Raw genomic sequence first — 20,421 nt, 5'->3', positions numbered from 1 at the left:
AAAACCACGTGTAACTATTTTATTTTTGAAATAAATGGAACAGTAGTCTTTATTGAAATTTAAAAAGTTTTCATTCTGTGCTAGTATAGATACAGAAATCAAATTTTTGCTAGCAGTAGGTATATAATAACAGTCTCTAAGAATTAATCTAAATCCAGATGGTAATCGTAGAGGATAGGTGCCAACGGTGGCAACAGCAATTTTTACTCCATTTTCAATTCGAAGGGTCATTTTACCTTCTTTCAGTCCTTTATTTTCTATTAGATTCTGCATTAAAGTACATAAATGAGTACTAGAATTAGAGTCTATGACCCAAGTAGAAGTAGAAGAAACCGTTAGATTTGATTCAATTACGAGCAGATCTTACATACCTTCAGAAGGTGTCATCTTTCTTTTTCTTTAGGCTCTTCAGGTATACAGGACAGTTTCTCTTTCAGTAGCCGTTAACATTATAGTGGAAACATTTTTTTTTGTCAGCCGCTTTCTTAGGAGTGTCCTTCTTTGACTTATTCTCCTACTTTTGCTTCTTTGCAGGCTTCTGCTTCTTCCAAGTAGACTTTCTATTGCAAGTAGATGCATACTCCATAGCAAGAACAGTGCCTCTTGAACTTTTCAAGGTCCCCTCAGCTGTCACCAATATGTTTAACAATTCAAACAAAGTGCTATCAATCTTGTTCATATTGGTAGTTTACTATAAACTGTCCATATGAACTAAGAAGGAATTGCAGGATCAAATCTACTTGCAATTCCTTATGTATGGTCATGCCGAGCTTCTCAAGCTCTTCCAAGTTCTTAATCATTGTCAGAAAATGATCATGGATCGACTGTCCATCGCGCATCTTAGTATTGAAGTCTTTTAAACACTTCATAATGCGCAGTCCGGCTCTACTCACCATACAATTCTTGCAGGTGAGTTATCATAGCCCTGACAGTCTGCATATTTTCATGCCGGCATTGGAGTTCATTAGACATCGATATCAAAATATAACACCTGGCTTTGTCGTCATCATCCATCCATTTGTCCAGCGCTTCATGCTGATCAGTAGTTGGATGATTTGGTAATGCAGGGGGGGTCCTTGTTAAGTACATAGCCTATTCTTTCTGAATTCAGAACTATTCTGAGGTTCTTAAGCCAGTCTTTGTAGTTCATACCGATCAATCAGTTGGACTTAAGAATTCGGGCTAGAGGGTTGGAAGCTGACATGGTGAACTGTGAGATTAAAGATTCTAGTTAGATATTTGTACTTAATCTTTTAAATTTGTTTTAGGATCTTTTAAAATAAAAATATCTCCCACTATTTCATTGAATCTCTTAACCCCTCTGGTAGAGAAACGGAAACCCCTATGCGATTAGGATTTCAAGTGGGTATGATGGTCCGACTGATCTACGTACACCTCACCTAACAGTTATTGATGACACGCAAATCAGTGAGTAGATAACTCTTGTCTAATACGTCTCAAGCATGTTGCAGCGATTTTCGGTCTCTAAGTCATGTAGGCCTTACCTAACAGTTGTTGGCCCCATTCCTTAGTTAAGTCAGATCCACTGTTCAAAAGCAGTATAAAGCTGTCATTGGGTTCCTCACCTAACAGTTATTGGGTCGAATCTCATCTTCACTTCGTAGCAACTCTTGCTAATAGAGTGGTTGCGTCTTCTCGATGTAACTGAATCACTGCATCCAATCGAGAACAATCAACACCAGTAGGACATCCACACATCTACAATAGTGGAAGACCATTAGACTTAATATATCGCGAGGAGATTTAAGTTAATTTAGGTCTCATCTAATTAATCATCTACATCTCAGGCAAATAATTAATCCTAAAGGGCATGGGTAGAGCACAAATCATCAAGCACTTAATTCAAAACTAATCAATCAAATTGGTCTGATAAGTGAAGATTGGTGGGAGGCTTCCTGTGCATAAGCAATGGTCTTAATTAAGTAACCACTGTTCAACCACTTGTCTTAGATATCAATTGGTCAATCAATTTCAAAATGGGTTAGCTTAAGTGAATCAGGCTCGAGCTACTAAGCTAGAATCGGATCTTTGGATTAATCAATTGAAAACAAATGGATGTTAATCAATGTGATCATCTACAATTATTGATTTGATCTCAAGCACCCTTGATCTAATCGTAATCAACTCCTTGACCTATTGCGATCAACTGCCTTTCTCGATTCGACTCCATGTGCTAATTGAAAACCCCAGATGTAATCACATTACAGACCTCATTTGGTCTACCCATGAACACATGCATGAACATAAAAGTTTCAAATCTAGAAACAAATTTCAGGCCTAATGCATGAATAAATTTAGATCTCGAAACAAATTTCAGATATGAAAACATCACATCATACATCTCATATATGAAAAATAGATCTAAAAATTTTAGATTAACAATAACTAGAGCTGTCAAAATGGGTCGGCCTGGCCCAGCCTGACCGTAACCCATGTGGGCTGTGATTATGGGGACCGGGCTAGGCTCGGCCCACTTGTTAAAAGGGGCTATAAAAACCCAGCCCAGCCCTAGTCCACGTGGGCTGTGGGTTACGGCTGGGCCAACCCACTTTTTTTTTCTTTTTTTTTCTTAGGGCCGGAGTCCACTCGGACCGCTCCATTATTGGCTATCACCGCCCGACATCGCACACGGTGAGTCCACTTCCCTATCACCACCTATCACCGCTGCTTCTCTCCTCCAGGGACTGTTGGGAGGGAGGGGCATCGGGGACTGTCGAGAGGAGGGAGGGTGGGCGGGGAGGGGCACCATGGACCATCGAAAGGATTGAGGAGGGAGGGCGGCGGTACGTCGGGGAGGAGGGTGGGCCGAGAGGAGGAAGGGCCGTTGGGGACTGAGAGGGAGAGGGAGAGGGGTTCTTGTGCTGGGGAGTTGGGGACCGAGAGGGAGAGAGGGGTGGTTCTCGCGTTGGGGACCGAGAGGGAAGTTGGGGGGGTGCGTGGGGAGGGGTGCAGGGACCGCCGAGAGGAGGGAGGAGCGGCAGTATGCTGGGGAGGAGAGGGCGGGCTGAGAGGAGGGAGGGCCGTCGGGGATTGAGAGGGAGAGAGAGGGGGTTCTTGCATCGGGGAGTCAGGGACCGAGAGGGAGAGGGAGGGTGTGGGCTAGCCCATGGGCTGACCCGGCCCTAACTTGGTTCAGTCCATGGGCTACAGGGGTTGGGCCAAAAAGCCCACTTGCACAAATGGGCCAGAAGTTTTCAGTCCGGCCCGGCCCTTCTTGGCTTGGCTCGGCTCATTTTTAGAGCCAAATGGGCTGGCCCATGGGCCCTAGCCCATTTTGACAGCTCTAACATTAACATCAAAAGACTTTCAACGTCGTTTTTGGATAATTTTTGCAACATAACGGATCCCACCATTATGTCAGGACAATCTTATATCAAAATGATGTCAAAAGCAATCATGAAATTTAGATTTAATAACAACATACATCTCATGTACAAAAGAAAAATCAAATATGAAAATTTCTGATTAAAATCATATCATTAAATGGTTTTCAATCATCATTCTAGAACAACCATTGCAACATAACGGATTAACGTTATGCCAGGACAATCTTATGTCAGAATGATGTTAAAAAGCAATCAAAAGTTTTAGATATGAGAACTACAAATTTAAATTTCAGATCTAAATCCTAATCTCATGTATATGAAGATGGCTCTAATACCATTGTTAGAAAAGTCGGTGTTTTCATGCATGTAGGTTTTAAAAATAAAACATGAAAAATCAAATTAAAACTCCTTTTAATTTAATTAGCATGCATTAGATCTAATCTACAAAATACCTAAATAAGATCATATGAGATAAGATTTAGAGATCTGAAAATTTGAAACATAAGGAATAAGATCCGATTTTATACCTTTGTGTGGGTAGTTCTTCACTGCGATCTGAGATCCGTGGTTGTCTTTGAGATTTCTTGAAGCCGCATATGCGTCTGGCCTCTACAGGTATCCATACGGAGTTGATCTCGTTCAGGTGCCTTTGAAACCATCGGGGTGTTAGCTTCGTTGTAGGTTTCTCTCCTTCAGCAGTTGGATCTATTTTCTTTTTTTTATACTTACTTTCACAGGAGATCTGTTGAAGGAGATGAGAAGAAAAAGAGGGAGAAGATGATGCGTGAACACCTTCACGCGAAAGAGGAGGAAGAAGAAGAGAGGAAGCGATCCTCTCTCTCTTTATGGTGTCAAGAAGGAAGGGGAGGTGCTAATTTTCTTCTCTTTGTGGCGTTGGTTTTCACCGTGAAAGACATTCTCATCTCACACAAGAAAAGCCCTCCTTTTAATCCCCACACCTATCCTATCAGGAGGTTGAATTTTAAGTTTGAATCAAATTCAAACTTTAAATGCTAGATAAGGATAGATAGAGAGGAGAGTCTCAGGGCACCCAACACTTGGGATGTGCGCCCCATCTTTCTTTTCATGCACGCAAGAAGACGCGCGCTCTCTTGTGCACCTCCTTTTTGGTGTGAGAAAGGTGAGAGAGTCCTAGTCCAATTGGGACTCTGAGATCCCAATCCGATTCGAATCCAATTTGAGTCAAATCTAATTAGGAATAAGTCTAACTTCTATTTAGACCAGAAAACCCAATAAACCAAATTCAATCAGATTAAATCTGATTTAATTCGACTCCAATTTGATCAAATCAAATTACATAGCAACAGTTGCATTTAAATCCTCTTTTAACTCACTAACTCTTAGTAAGTCCTCTTTTTGTAACTTTTACAAATCAGTCCAATCATTAATCATATTGATAATTGGATCCAACTGCGCTTCAAAAAATATGAATCATTTATTCGATCAAATCAAAATCTCTATTATATGGGATTAATAGGTTCGATTCTGTCTGATAGTAAGATATACTGTGATCTCCATCAACAGTATCATTAAAATTTTTTTCAATAGATTGGAACAATTCCAACTCTCCAATCAAGATCATCGATCTCAAGGTGGTCTTTATGAGTCTCACAATCCACTAGTGACGTCTAGCAGTATGTAGTCGCCAGTTGAACGGAAGGAAATAAACCTCTAAATGTAGTTAACATATGATTCAATTCTTCTATCGTGAGTTCTAACAAGATGAAAGTTATGAAAAACTCGTCAAATCCCATCATTTGTCATATGTAAGATTTAATCAGTTCGAGTTTAAATCGTGAGATTTCATGAAAATCTTTTTGCATTAATCACAACGTCATGGTCACGGTCTTAAGACTCAGCTTCATAAATCATATAGGACTTTTTTTTCTACTAAGGTTGGTAGATCCCATCTAAGTGCACATTTTACGTCTACATTGAATCTACTGTAGCAAACATATACCGTAAGGACTCATATGACTAGGAGATCAATCAAATTACAGCAACCTCACTGTGAATAGCTAAGGCACCGTAGGTTAAAAAACTACTTACACAACCACAGCATCGAGAAAGTCATTGATGAGTCAGTAGACATCAAATAACTTATCGTTATTGGTCACGCTCAGTACCGTTGTTCTCTAACAGCCACCTACACTCTTGCTCCAGTGTCTCCACATTGTAGACTGAAGACTCATCAATCCAAGAAAAGCGATCCGTGTACCAATTTTATTGGATCGATCATCGTCTCTGTAATGATCCATCGATCGGGAGCAATTTAGGAATTAACCATCAATGACACATGTCTCAACTTTTCAACTCTTAAGAATGTGTCATCAGCTTATTAATTCCTTGGACGATTCAATGACACATAACACAAGAATGGATATAAAAATACCTAATTTTATTAATGAATAAATAAGTTAGGTACAAATTTATGTCCTAAAAAGAATACAATGTATCAGTCAGATTGATTTCTAGGGCATACATATAACACTCTATTGGGCAAATCGAGCTGTTGAGGCTTTTGCCACAGAGGGCCACCATCGGCTTCCGACGGCCTCTCCCTCTCCTCCTCTCTCTCTCTCTTTCTCTGTTTCCCTCTCTTTCTTCCTTGGCATTGGTGTGCGTCGTTTTTCCTGTCGGAATCGTCTCAGTTTCCATAGGTTCGGTTTGGTACGCCCCGAACCACCCAGTTCGGGACGGTTCTGAAAACCATGGTTGTAACAAAATCCTACGTAGGATGGAACCCCCAACTAAATGCTTATGTAAGCATATTGGAGGCATTGTTCTATACAGCAAAATGTTATATGTAAAAATTTTTTGTTCGGCAAGTGAGATTGTATATCATATATTCATTTTAGAAACACAATTATTTATCTGAATGCCGCATCATTGTAGATAGCACATAAACCGAGATCGTATATGGCAAACCAGAAAGCATATTTAAATTAGCATTGGAGAACTACATATGATTCCAAAAAGCAGTCCAAAAATGTAGTAAATAATTGCTGCCATTTTAAATAATTCGATGTTGAGCACAATGGTGTCTTATAACCTGCCAGATCACAAAAGGTGGAATGGAACACAAGTGATGATTTCCCGTAAATTTTAAACCAAATTGAACTATCAATGAAGAATATTAGAGAGCATGTTCTTATGCATCTGAAAGAAATACATGAGAGGGAACTGGATACTTACTTTCGCTAGACACAAATGAGGTAAGAACAGTGCTTTGCTAACATGTGAAAGATATGATGGTCTATATTGTATAAAGTTGTATTATCCAAAATCGTGGAAGTGAGGCAAAGATGTAAAAACATTATGTAGATGCTTCATTTGAGATAGCTCTGACTATGACTGGTCCCATATCTCTTTCTTCTATAGGAACCTTAGGAGATCAAGAAATGCTGAAAGATTTGCATGAGCATCTCGAGTGTCCCAAGTCTCACTTGAATCCTTCAGTTTTATATGCACTATACTGTTCCTTAGAAAAACCAGTATGCCCCTATATTGTGACACTCGAATCCTTGGGTTGTACTATTCCACATGTCATGCCACTATGTAAGAAATGCAGAATCGCCTTGAACCGCCCAGTTCGAGACATACTAAGCCGTGCTGGTGGACTGAGATGGTTTTGGCATTCAAAATGAGAAATTGGCAAAGGAAAGGGAGAAGGAAAGGAAGGAGAAAAGAGAGAGTGGGGAGGGAGGGAGAGAGATGGAGGCCGTTGGAGGTGAAGGAGTGGTGTGGAGGGACAGAGGAGGGGCCGCCCTGCAGACGATTGTTTCGTTCAAAACAGGAGCTAGTCGGGGACCCTTCTTTTATTTTGCACATTTTAAATAAATTCGGCGACCCTCTAGCCAACTTTGCTTAGTTTTCCAAAATAAAAAAAAGTCTTTTATTTTGAAAATATGAGTAAAGCGGCAAAGGGTTGCCGACTTTACTTAAAATATGTAAAATAAGAAAAGGGCCCTAACAGACCCCTACTTCTAACGAAACAAGGGTTCGGATGCTAGAGCCCCTCGTCCACCCCTCTGTGCCAATCCTTGGCCCTCCGATTACCTCCATCTCTCTCCTTCCCTCTCTCCCCCTCCCCCTCCCCATCCCCCACACTCTTTGCCATGTCAGGCCATGTTCCATCGGCCTTCACTAGCCTTCACTGCCTCTCTCCCTCCCTTCTTCTCTCTCGTACTCCCTTCTCTGCTCATGCTTTTCCTCTCTCCTATTCTCCATCTCTTCCATCCTTTCTGTTGTGTTGGTATGTGCTCGGCATGAAACAGCATGGGGATGTACCGAACCATGCCATTGGCCCACCGATATGGCCCTGTTACCAGAACAATGATCCTTGCCACTATGTGACCAAGACACAACTATACTGCAAGATTTCAAACCTAGACTAATAGTGCATCCGTAGATCCAAATAGTTAAAAAAAAATCATCCTGTACATTTTGTCAAAAATAGCTGCATTAGATAGTTTGTCCTCTTATTTTTCCTAGTATCACCGCAGTTACTGCATTAGAAACTTTCCAACTAATGCTTTCATTTCCTTAGTCTGCAGTATTATTCCCATGTATGATTTTTGATCATTTTAATAAGATCATTGCATCTTCAAGGAAAAAGATTATGCTATTTATCAATCTCATGGTGCAGGTATGGCATGCCATTGGCAGGGACAGAGAACCTCTTAGAAAACAGTATGTTGAGGCAATTTTACCACCATTTGTCGCCATTCTAAGACGGTGGCGACCCCTCTTGGCTGGGATTCATGAGCTTACTTCCTCAGATGGTCAAAATCCCCTCATTGTTGATGATTATGCTTTGGCAGCAGACACACTGCCAGTGGAGGTGACTAAATTACAGTTTTCATTTAATTATTCTTTTTTTATACACATAACCTCAAATTGTTATATAACTTGGAATTTTGCTGCCTAGGAATCATGAAGTTTTTCCTCAAATTTTGTTAATGATCTCCATGGTGTTGAAATTAATTTCCAGCAAAAATATTACCAGTTTCTTGTTCCGACAAATTTCTGGATTACTTATATGAAATATAATGTAGATTCCGGTTTCTTTTACTTAGGTTTTGAGAATTTTATTATAAAAGTTAAGCTAATTGAACATGATTTATTTGATTGTAATTCAACAATAAATTGGCTTTTAAACTTCATACATTTCTTGATTGAAATTCATGTCTAATCTTCCTTGCTGATGCATTGGCAGTTTCAGTTGATTTTAGGGAGTTAACTTGCAAGAGTAAATTTAGCTATCCTTTATTATTTAGTGTTATCACTGAAACTCTGTTAATTTTTTTTAAACAAGTGATTTAATGTTCTTTTAAGGGCTTTCTAGAATCTGGCCTTATCAACATTGAGATATTGAGCTTCTGTGGGCATGTTTTCTATGGGTCCATTTTTTTTCTACACGCCTTACTTAAGTCAATAATCTGCAAAAGAGCTCCTGCAACAATCATATTGGTTATTTCATCAAAATCTAAGTGTTTCGTCAAAACAGTTTTTACCTTTTTTATTATTTGTTGGATATCCTTGTGTGCGATAGATTTCCTTCCGTTTTCTTCGGCTGATCCTTGGTTTGTATGAGGGTTTTGGACATTCTTATTTATAGCTGCTCCTCTGATATTCTCCTCGCTTGTCCCTTCCAACCAAGTGTTTGCCGTTAATTTATTATGGTGCCTGTGTATTAGTTTTCCAACCTCCCAGGCATTATTGTGTAGCCTGAGTATCTGAATTGATGTAACATTCATTGCTAACCATAAGCAGTTTCCAGCCGATACTTAATTATCTAATTTTGCACATAAATTAATCATTTACTTAACTCAAACTGGCTAACATTTTGAGGATGACACTGATTGGTATAATAATGTTTAACATGGATTGCTACTGATGTTGATGAATTTATGTGATAGTCTTTTTGGATCATATATTTCTTAATCTATTTCTGTCTATGGACTAATTAAGGGAGTACCAAAAACGTACACTGCTATTAGACAATTTATGAACATGTATGATATGGTTTTGGGATATGTTTCAGTGCACTATTTTTGTTAGTCTGGTATTCATGTGCTTCAACTAGTTGTAAAACATTTCCAGTCCTACTAAAAACTTTAATTAGACCTGAAGTTAGGTTTAAGCGTTTAACTACATATTTTTATCTGATATGATTTATATTTTATGATGGATTATTTAATTTAGATGATCTATTTCCAAAGTAAATAATTTTGGAGTTTGTTATCATTTATCTTATGATGTAGTTGGTGATAATAATAAGAAAAATCATTGTACAAAGATTTCATTTTGAGACATCATTTAGTGCACTCTGCATATGTAGGTGCATCTGAAAAATTTTAGATTGCTACCTGCTAATTTGCATGTACTTCATCTTGACCCCTTCCATAGTTTGTGTTAATGCGTACTTAGTAAATGTTCGTACATGTAATGCTTGCGGCATGCCTATTATTCATGCATGGAATCGTAATGATGACCTGTTCCTTGTCATCTGCTATATTGATTATTGAGTACACAAAATTTACAGATCTGGAGGTCTGTAACCCTGCATTTAATGATCTACAGTTTGATATGATTGTATGCAGTTTTTTCATGCCAACATTTTATACTTGTGACGTACTCTAGACTCTAGAGCAAGGAAGCCGGAACCGAAACTAGAACCGGAACCTGTACCTGTGCCGGCCGGCCAACGGTACGAGCTGGTACAGGTCTGTACTGGATCGGACTGGCGCGAACCAACACAGGGGAGAAGAAGGGAACCGAGAAGGAAAAGAGAGAGAGAGAGACAGAAAAAGGGGAGAAAAGAAAGAAAAGGAGGGAGAAGCTGTCGGAGAGGCCGTCGGAGGGCCACCGGCCGGCCATCTGGCCACCGAACGGCATAATCAATGCCTGCGGCGCCGCAAGCATGAAATAGGGGTGCGGCCATGGTAGCCGCCCGGCACCCTCCGGCATCCTCTTTGTTGGTTGCACGTCCCTCCAGTACTGTCGCTCCCCTCTCTTTCTCTCTCTCTTTCTTTTTTGTTTAAATATCCTATCGGGCGATATCGAGCTATAGAGGCCTCTACGGCCCTCCGGTGGCCTCGACAGGCCACTGCGGGCCTCCGACGGCATCGGCGGGCCACCGTCGGCCTCCAACGGCATCATCCCATCTTCCTCTCCCCTCCTCTCTCTTCCTTCCTCTCTTTCCTTCTCTTTCGCTTTCCTTTGTTGGGTGTCTCAATTTACCTATCTGAAGCATCTCGGTTTGCCGCTGGTACAGCTCTAAAACAATCGGAACCATCCGGTTCAGGATGGTTCGGCGAACGGTGCTCTAGAGTCTCTTATTGTGTAACAAATTTGTTCTTTTGGTACCATAATGTGCCAAATATCTTGTTCAAATGTTCCAACAGAGTATCTGAACTTTACTGCTGATGTACCAGGCATGGTTTCAGTTCGTTGCCTGGTAATAACAAGTTTATTGTCTAACTTCATACAATGTCATTTCCAATTTTATACCTTAACTGTTTCGTGTAAAAAATATGCTCGAAACTTTATTAATCTTGTGGTTTGGCACTAGTTGTTGCACCTGTATTCCTTGCGTGGTCTTGTCATTTGTTTTCTGAGCTTGTGTACTCTTAAATAGTGAACTGGATTTTCCTGATGCTATTTTTTCTAAGTGGAATCAAGTTATTTTTATTGCCATTTTCATGAAATATTGATATTGCTCTAAATTTTGCTCTCTCCGAATATTTCTTCTATTCCTTAGTAATACATCATCGATGGCTGAACTCAGGTCCTTGATTGGTTAATATGGTACAAATTGCTTTGTAAAGCCAACACCATATTCTACGGTCAAGCTTGTCTTCTTCTACTGTATTCCCTGCATAGTCTTGATATTTTTTTTTCTGCGCTTTATCCTCTTAAATTGGATTTCCCTGATGCCATTTTTCTAAATGCTGCTTCAGGTTGTTCTCATTGCCATTTTTATGAAATATTGATATTGCTCTATATTTTTTCCATTCTCTCTGATTATTTCTTCTTTGTAATACATCATTGATGGCCCAACTGAGCCTCTCGGTTGGAAAATATGGTAAAATTTCTTGATTAATAATTTGCTAATGTCATTTTAGGCCGCTCTTTCAATGATATCACCTGGCTGGGCTGCTGCTTTTGCATCACCTCCTGCTGCAATGGCATTAGCAATGATTGCTGCAGGTGCTGGTGGTGGAGAAACTGTGACATCTGCAAGTACTCCACTTAAGCGTGACACATCATTGCTTGAGCGCAGAACAACTAGACTGAATACATTTTCAAGCTTCCAGAAGTCTCCTGATACACCTAACAAATCTCCACCAGGACCAAAGGATAAAGCAGCTGCAAAGGCAGCTGCATTGGCTGCTGCTCGTGATCTGGAGCGTAATGCCAAGATTGGCTCTGGAAGAGGTCTTAGTGCTGTAGCAATGGCAACATCAGCACAAAGGAGGAGTGCAAGTGATTTTGAGCGTGCAAAGAGATGGAACATATCTGAAGCCATGGGTGCTGCCTGGACAGAATGCCTTCAATCAGTTGATTCAAAATCAATATCAGGGAGGGATTTCTTTTCTGCATTGTCCTATAAATATGTTGCAGTCCTTGTAACAAGCTTTGCTTCAGGAAGAAACATGCAGCGCATGGAGGTATGTTTGGCATGCTGCTTCTTCCTCATGTCATGTTTCTAACTAGCAGTATAGCATATTAAAGCTTTCAGACTTGCAGATGGATAGGCGTGCACAAGTTGATGTATTAGATAGATATCGTGTATCCACTGGGACTCGTGCATGGAGGAAGCTTCTTCGTTGCCTAATAGAGATGAGTGGGCTTTTTGGACCTTTTGGAGATTTCCTATCTAATCCTGAGCATGTATGTCTAGTCTTATTTCTTAAATTATTGTAGTTACACTGTATTTTCTTTTCTCTTCTGTATCATATTTTTTCCTAAAAATATTATATTTAGGAAATCTGTGGATGTTTTGATCTGCAGGTTTTTTGGAAATTAGATCTTACAGAAAGTTCTTCAAGGATGAGAAGATTTTTGAAGAGAAATTACAGGGGATCTGACCATTTGGGTGCAGCTGCTGATTATGAAGATCGATTGCATGTTAAATATGGTGAAGAATCAGATGTATGTAGTGCTGATCCTGATGCTTCATTGACTACCAACCTTTCTTCCACAGCTTCCATTATAATACCAGAGGCAATGTCAGCGGAGGAAAGGAATGAAGACGATGAGCAGATGGAAAATGAGAGCACTGAGAACAGTATGGCCAACCAGAGGCTTTCTTCAGCTGCAGATCAATCTTCAAAGGCACCGTTAGATTCTAGAATTTCTGGAGCTTCTGGTGATCAAAATTTGGTTCAATCCACATCAGTGGTTGCTCCTGGGTATGTTCCCAGTGAAACTGATGAAAGAATTATTTTTGAACTAGCTTCACTGATGGTCCGGCCTTTGAAGGTTGTACATGGAACCTTCCAAGTAAGTGTATATGTAACATTTATGCTTATGCTTAGGCTTTATGCTCTGATATCCAGTGGTCCAAGCTTTTGGACATCTATCCTGCTCATTTTAATATTCACCTGAATTGAATGTGCTGGTATACTCTAATCTAGTGTTCTTGTCAAATATTCCGTTGCAGTTTTGAGTTTTCATCTGAATTGATGAGTTTGAAAGCTTAAGAGTTTTCTGAGCTCACAAGATATTATGTCACATGTTTTTGTAACAATCATATAACTAACACTTGTGGTTTGGGTTCCAGTGGAAAAGAATGTCTAGGCATGCCTAACAAGCTTCGTCTATTGTTCGTGCTATTTCCATGTGGTTTGATTTGAAATGAAATTTTTATGGCAACTTTTAAATCTTCAATATCGAAATTTTATTTTTTGTGGTTTACTGTTCCAGCCTGCTTAGATTCCCAATTGGTGGATGTGGAACCTGGTGCGGTTATGGGGATTGGCTGGGATTAAAAGGGAATAGGAAGAATTAGAGGAATTGAGGTCTACAGACTCGAATCCCTAGATCTTATGGTTACCAAAATACGTTTGTCATGTAATTCAGTATTCTAAGGTCTAAACATTGTGTAATTGCTAAACTTTGGATCTTCTAGACATGTTGCTTCTGCCACCATGTCCTCTTTGCTTCACACTTGAAATTTTTCTTCAGACATATGACTTGATATCCGAGTTGTTACCCAGTGTAGGGTATTGCACCTGTACCTTATCAGTGCTGTGTGATACGTCTGGTATGGTACATCTAGTATGATATGGTCAGGGCCGGTCCTGATATTTTTTAGACCTGGGGCTAAATAAAAAAATGAGACTTTCTCTATTAAAAATTAACATACTTTAAATATTAATTATCATTAAAAAAATTAATTTACGTGCAATAATTTTTTATAGATATATTCGTTAAGTAGCATATAAAACCCATCATTAATCTATGTAATTATTTTTTTTATTATAATATTGTAGAAAGTCATTCTTGCACCCCATTGGAATATCAATACAGGGCCTGGGCCTGGACCTTGGCCTGGGGCGGTCGCCCAATTCGACCTGCCCCAAGGCCGGCCCTGGATATGGTATGGTGCATCAGATATGGTACAGTAGATCTCCCATACTGACATAGGGTTGAGAGACCTTGTTCTCACACTCAGCTATGGTACCACTCAAATTGGGTGGTATGGATCAGTACAACATGAAACTGAACGAAAATGGTACTTTCTGGTTGGTACAAGCTAGCTTGTCCTTTGTATCGTATTGAACTTTGGTACCATATGGGTATGTTATTGTTATGGTGTGCTATGCCTAGTACAGGAGTGTAGGAGTCATGGTATTCTGTACCAGCCTGAACGGGCCGGTACACCCGATACCGTACTGTACCGGCAGGGAACCAGTATGGTTCAGGTTGATTTTTCGGTACATGGCCCGACCGGACCAGACTGCACCGGTTGGTTCGGTACGGTACGGGCCCGAATCGCATGAAACTAGATGGTTTAGTCCGGTTCGGTGCGACATGGGTCGGGTTCAATATGGTTCAGCATGTTTTTTTTTCTTTTTTTTTTTTTGTAGTGGTGGTTGGTGGGAATTTTTTTGATTTTTAATGTTGGTACGGGTTGGTACTGTATGGTACAGTACCATATCATACCGAGCAGAAACTGGTACGGGTCTCGGTATCGGTTCCTGAAACCTTGGTAGGAGTCAATATGATGAACCTTGGTTTTGTCATTGTCTGCAAAATGGAAATAGACTTATCATGTTCTTCTGTCTTTCATTTATCTTATGTTTATCCAGCCCACCAACCCTTCTTTTCCAGCCAAATACAGTCAAGTGAATAGGAGCTAAAATAATGCCAGGGTTGTTGGTTTATTAGGTCTCTTTAACCAAATTACTCGTGTTACAAACTTCTTTTGTTTAGGAAATATGTTATAATTTTAAAAATCTGTACTCTGTATATTGCTTATTATTATATTATCAAAGTGCTCCATCATAGAAATTTCATTGAATTATCTTGTTCTTTCCTGAATTATTTAGTTCATTTTACAGCATCTAGTAATTTTTTTATTCATAAAAATTAAATTTACTCTGCCATTTTCAAGATAACAACAAAGAGAATCAATTTCATAATTGATGAGCACACCAAGGATACTTCAATGGAGGATTCTGTGGCTGCTTGTTCTGAAGAGCAGGACAAGGATCGAAGCTGGTTGATATCATCCCTTCATCAAATGTTCAGTAGAAGGTAAATGTGGTTTTACCATTATTTTTATTGTCAATTATAGTCTGTCCTCGGAAGTCTTCTTGTCATGTAGATTAATATGTTTTCTAAAGCAAGAAAAAAACAGAGGTTTGGTGCACTATATCTTTCCTTTTGGAAGATGTCCCCCATAATTTGCGGTTTTGTTAAGACTTGAAATCCAGAAGAGAGAAAAGATTCAGTTTTTACTGGTCTGAGTTTCCACTGAAATTAACTTATAAGGCCAAATGTAATAAGTATGTCTTTAATTTTTTTTGGTTATTGTTGAGGGAAAGAAGAATTTGTTTCTTGATCTTGTAGGAAGCTTTGCAAGTATAAGTTTTAATGGTATTTAGAGGAAGGAGAATGTTGTTAATATAGCTTTGGCTATCAAAAAGTTCAATTCCTTGAGACATTTAAGTTGTTATTACTTAGATTAAGGATAGAAGCAAGGTTTGTGGTCTTGGTATTGGACCTCGTACTAGTACCATCCTATTACAGCATCAGTATGCAGTACGGTATGAGAAAGTGAGACGGATTGAGTGTCGGTAAGGTGTGAGACTACGTACCAGTTGGAATAGTACTAACTAGTACAACAAACCTTGGATGGAAGTACTAGTGCATATTGGTCTGCAGCAGTCATATTGTACTATACTGGTGAAGTATTAGTACTGGTACGTGTTAGTATTGTGTTATACAATATTGGCACATGGCATGATATCTTAGATATGTTGCACTAGTTGGTGTATCATATCTTTATGGTACTTGACTATATTGGTATATTACCATGAGGCGAGGTACCAATACATGTACTACATGTAAGCCCTTAGTCGTCATCTGATAATACTACATATTATATATGTTTAATGTTATGTTATGTTTAATGTTATGTTTTTCAAAAGATAACTTTTATGAAATGATACATGCAATGGTTCCAAATAATCTCATATGTTTGAACTTTGAAAAAGTGCCTAATTTATTATTTGTAACATTATTTTCCTATACTTTCTATTTTTAATGATTTTCATGATTGTTTAAATTCTTTTCCAAATTTTCTAACTTTTCTATCAACATCCTTGAGACTATTGGAAACTACTAAAATTGAAATTCGATTGCTTTGGTTGAAATAAAACCCAAACTGAACTTGCAAACTTGCATGCACTTATAATTTTTGGACTCCTTGTATTTTTTTTAGGAGAAATTTGGTTTATAGATGATTGATGTTGACCTCTATAAACTTTTTTTTTCTTTTAGAGGATAATATGCAACACTGTTGACAAAATGCTAAGATAATTTGGCATGTCATGGAAGGCAAGCTCCTTAGTCTATGTTGTGGGCCTATTTTTATTCATATTCAGAATGCACCAATGTGTTCAGCATTATTTTAAGATCAGGACCTTAGCCAAAAAGGCTAGCTAGAAAGTTATTAGTTGATGTCCTCGGCCCTACTTAAGTATGTAAGACCTCTCCATTGCATGCCCAATGTTGGAAGAAAGACACTCCCAGTTTAAGCCCTAGCATTCTCACTAGAGAAAGGGCCTGATGACAAATACCATGCTAGCCCATGGCCAGCCTTAAAGGGGCGTGTGCTATTAGTGTCCCTTAGCTGCATGGGCTGTGGACTAGGTCCTCTGTTACCATTTCTAACGACTTTTCTAACGACTTGGGACGTCATCAAAAAAGGCTAGCTAGAAGCTACTATTGGGATCATTCGCCTTGCTAAACTACCCAAGGCCTCCTTAATGGATGCTAAACGTGGGACTCAACACATGCTTGCATGGGTCCTCACACTCTCCTAGCATCCTTGCCAAGAGAAGGATCTAATCCCAAACAACATGACTGGCTCATGGGGAGCTCTAATAGGGATGTCGCCTAAACACGGGTTGCAGACTATGTTAGCTTTAATACCATTTATAATGACCCATGACTTCAACAAAAATGGCTAGCAAGAAATTATTAAATTGGATCCTTGGCCTTGCTTTGGGTGCTTAAGCTGTGCTAAGTACCCTAATTAATAACTTTTTGGCTAGCCTTTTCCGGGGAAATGTGGGTCTTTTCAATTATTTCTGGGTTGATTAAACTTTTATAGATTGTTCCAGTCAAACAATCACTATGCTGATACTAAGAGGGCAACTTTGACCATGACATTGTCATCATTGTGTATGATAAAACAGTGAAATTGCAACTCAAGAAACAAGCTGCTTGTGTGTGTGTGTGTGTGTGTATATTGAAATATAGTTGCACAGAATACCATGAATGCGATTTTTACAAATATTTACTGGAAGACTCCTACCAATTCATGTTTGTGCTAATAGTGGTTTTGCTTCTTATATATGGTTTTATAGATACTTGTAGTTGTAATAGAGAAAATTGTTATTTTGGTGCTTCTAGTTCTGGTGATTTTTGCTGGAGAATACGCAGTGTATAGTTGTTTTTCATGTTTATATGATTGATGGATGTATTTAACCATAAATACATTTTTATATGGGTAATATTGATTCTTTGATTGATTGAATACTCTGCAATCCCATTAACTTTTAAAGTATTTACTGGTTAGCATGGTCTGCCATTCTGTGACATGTTCTTTGCAGGTATCTTTTAAGAAGGAGTGCTTTGGAGTTGTTTATGGTGGACCGGTCAAATTTTTTCTTTGACTTTGGGGTAAAATTATGTGATCTACAATTTTTTTCTCTTCTCATATTTCATGATCACATGACATGGTTGCTGCAACTGGCCATCATATTGCATAATGATGTTGAACCTTTTTTGCAACTTAATCCAGAGTATGGAAGGACGCAAGAATGCCTACCGTGCTATTGTTCAAGCTCGGCCTCCTCACCTAAATAATATATATCTGGCTACACAGGTCCTTTTGTTTGCATTATGATGAATAATTTATCATTGTTGTGGTCCAGTTCATATCAATCATTATTGCAGCTCTTTAATTGCTTGCAGAGACCTGAACAAATTCTCAAAAGAACTCAGCTCATGGAACGTTGGGCAAGGTGGGAGGTAAAAGATAGTGCTGTATTCCTATTGATTCCATAGTTGTTACATTTTAGGGATTAAAAGTTAATAGTGAAGTACAATCACATTACTGCAGATTAGCAATTTTGAGTATTTAATGGAACTCAACACTCTGGCTGGGCGCAGTTACAATGACATCACCCAGGTCAGTTTGCTGGATGGTTTCTTTTAGTCATGTTGTGATTAATTTCCTTATAAGTCAGTTCCTGAATAACCTTTTATTCTTTGTAGTATCCCGTTTTCCCATGGATCCTGGCAGATTATTGTTCAAAGACATTGGATCTTGGGGATCCTGCTTCATACAGAGATCTTTCAAAGGTATACTTCTTATTTTGCTTTTCAAGGTCATGCTTATTCTTACTATCTACAATTCACTTCTACACTTGACCAGACTAAATATAATCATGCAGCCAATTGGTGCATTGAATCCTGAAAGACTAACGAAGTTCCAAGAGAGGTACTCCAGCTTTGATGATCCAGTTATCCCCAAGTTCCATTATGGTTCGCATTATTCTAGTGCTGGAACGGTAATTATTTTCTTTCCAGTTTAACCTATATGATCATCTTGGCCATCATAAAGCTACAAGAGTCATGCACATGTATATTGTGCATCCATGACCTATGTCCATTTCCTCTTGTTTATGTCTGCATGCCTTCATTTGCTTTGCCTAATTTTCTCAAAACAAGTTGTTGTTTCCCCATACTGTAGCATGGATATTTTGTTGACAATATTATAGAACTTTTTGCTTTGATTTCATCTGGTAGGATCTACACTGTCGTGAAAAATATCATAGAATTGAACTTGATAAAATATTAGAACTCCAGAGTTAACTAGTTGTATGTGCCTCCTTTAATAAATTTGTAACAGACTAATGCACCATGGAGATTGATGAAGTTGAATTATGACTAAGCCTATCATTCAAAGTTTTCCTGCCATGTGGTTGAGTATCCGGTATTATTCATGTGCTTTGGGCACTGCAGTTTAACCTTAAAGGCATTGACCATTGAGCTGCTCTACCTTTGATGCTTTTTATAGAGTTAGTGTTTCTTATCATGTTATGTAGGGTATCCAGGTTTTAGAAGAGAGCCTAGACTAGGCCTCTTCACATGAGATTATCTCCTCTGCTGTAATGCTTACTCCTGATGTAATTTTGCCTTTTCTGCTTGAGTGCTCAAAATAGGAGTTACTGGCTCTGCTAGCATGTAAATATAGAGGAGTAAGGATTGTCCTAGAAGAGAAGAGTTATTTTGTATCCCTCTCAAGTCCTCCCATATATGCAAATACATATACATGCATCATATAGGTATTTATGTATGTGTTCATGTATATGTGCCTTATGTATATGTGTGCGCATGTGCATGATACCTAGCCGTTCTCTCTCCACTCTTATCGTTGATGCTTTTGGGGGTCACCTATTTAGATGCTAGTGAGTATGTGATCTCTTCTGGAAAGGATAATTATTCTGAAGCTGTGAAAGTCAACTCTAGATCAAGCTGCTGAGAACTGGAAATGATTAATTTAGTCTATGAACATGGTGCTTCTTCTAAGTTTAACGTAAAACAGTAAACGGTATTTTGGATAGTACATAGGCATGTGTTTGGGCCTATGTTGATCAGCCCATATTGATAAACAGTGAACCTCCCTTTGCTATGATTGTAACCTCATTTTCAAATCTCTCTGGTTCTTTAGGAGTTTTAAGATTTTGCAGAGTAATTAAAACTTGCAAGAATGAAATATATTTTCTGTGAGTATATTAACAACTTTTGTTACAACAAACATGACTGGATCATGTTGCCATATTGTCTTGGAAAAACATGGTACTTGTAAAATTTATTGAATGTCAAACAACTTACTTTGAAATAAGCAGAAGGTACTATATATTTTTTATTGGAAAAATCTCATAAAAAACAATAGAAACTACAAAAACTCTCGAGTCTCCTAGAATATTTATTTGCTGATGAGAATCTGGGTGCGATATTTTGTGCTACAATTGTAAACCTGCTGCTCATCTACGATATTTTATTATCTGACACTTGAATAGCGGCTGCATTGAAAATTAAAGCAAGAGTGTTTCTTTCAATCTCACTATTGTTCTATCTTCTTGTACCTTTTCTCCTCTTATTTCTATTTTTTTGCTTTTCTGTTCATTTTTTGGATTATTTATGTATTTGAGGAGAGTAAATCAGATAGCAGATTATAGATGTGATGTTCTAGTTTGTCTGCATGTTGGGTTTGAAGGAAACTATCTGATTGTTATTGAGA

The 20,421-nt window shown here is 38.7% G+C and overlaps 1 protein-coding gene across 1 annotated transcript in view; it reads left to right on the top strand.

Annotated features, from left to right (window-relative positions):
- The window catches only part of LOC105035113 (BEACH domain-containing protein C2), a gene marked incomplete in the record, with an annotated part of 97,910 nt that overhangs the window by 71,711 nt on the left and 5,778 nt on the right, over positions 1 to 20,421 (top strand). Inside the window, 11 exon segments of the mRNA XM_073245534.1 lie at positions 8,017 to 8,211; positions 11,498 to 12,043; positions 12,123 to 12,266; positions 12,387 to 12,878; positions 14,995 to 15,137; positions 17,723 to 17,792; positions 17,914 to 17,997; positions 18,069 to 18,143; positions 18,235 to 18,303; positions 18,390 to 18,476; positions 18,569 to 18,685. Coding sequence (XP_073101635.1) covers positions 8,017 to 8,211; positions 11,498 to 12,043; positions 12,123 to 12,266; positions 12,387 to 12,878; positions 14,995 to 15,137; positions 17,723 to 17,792; positions 17,914 to 17,997; positions 18,069 to 18,143; positions 18,235 to 18,303; positions 18,390 to 18,476; positions 18,569 to 18,685 — 2,022 coding nt within the window.

Source organism: Elaeis guineensis, chromosome 11 (genome assembly GCF_000442705.2).
Source record: "Elaeis guineensis isolate ETL-2024a chromosome 11, EG11, whole genome shotgun sequence".
Taxonomy (NCBI): Eukaryota; Viridiplantae; Streptophyta; class Magnoliopsida; order Arecales; family Arecaceae; genus Elaeis; species Elaeis guineensis.
The sequence above is the reverse complement of the archived record's forward strand: the minus strand, read 5'-3'. Positions and strand labels throughout refer to the sequence as shown.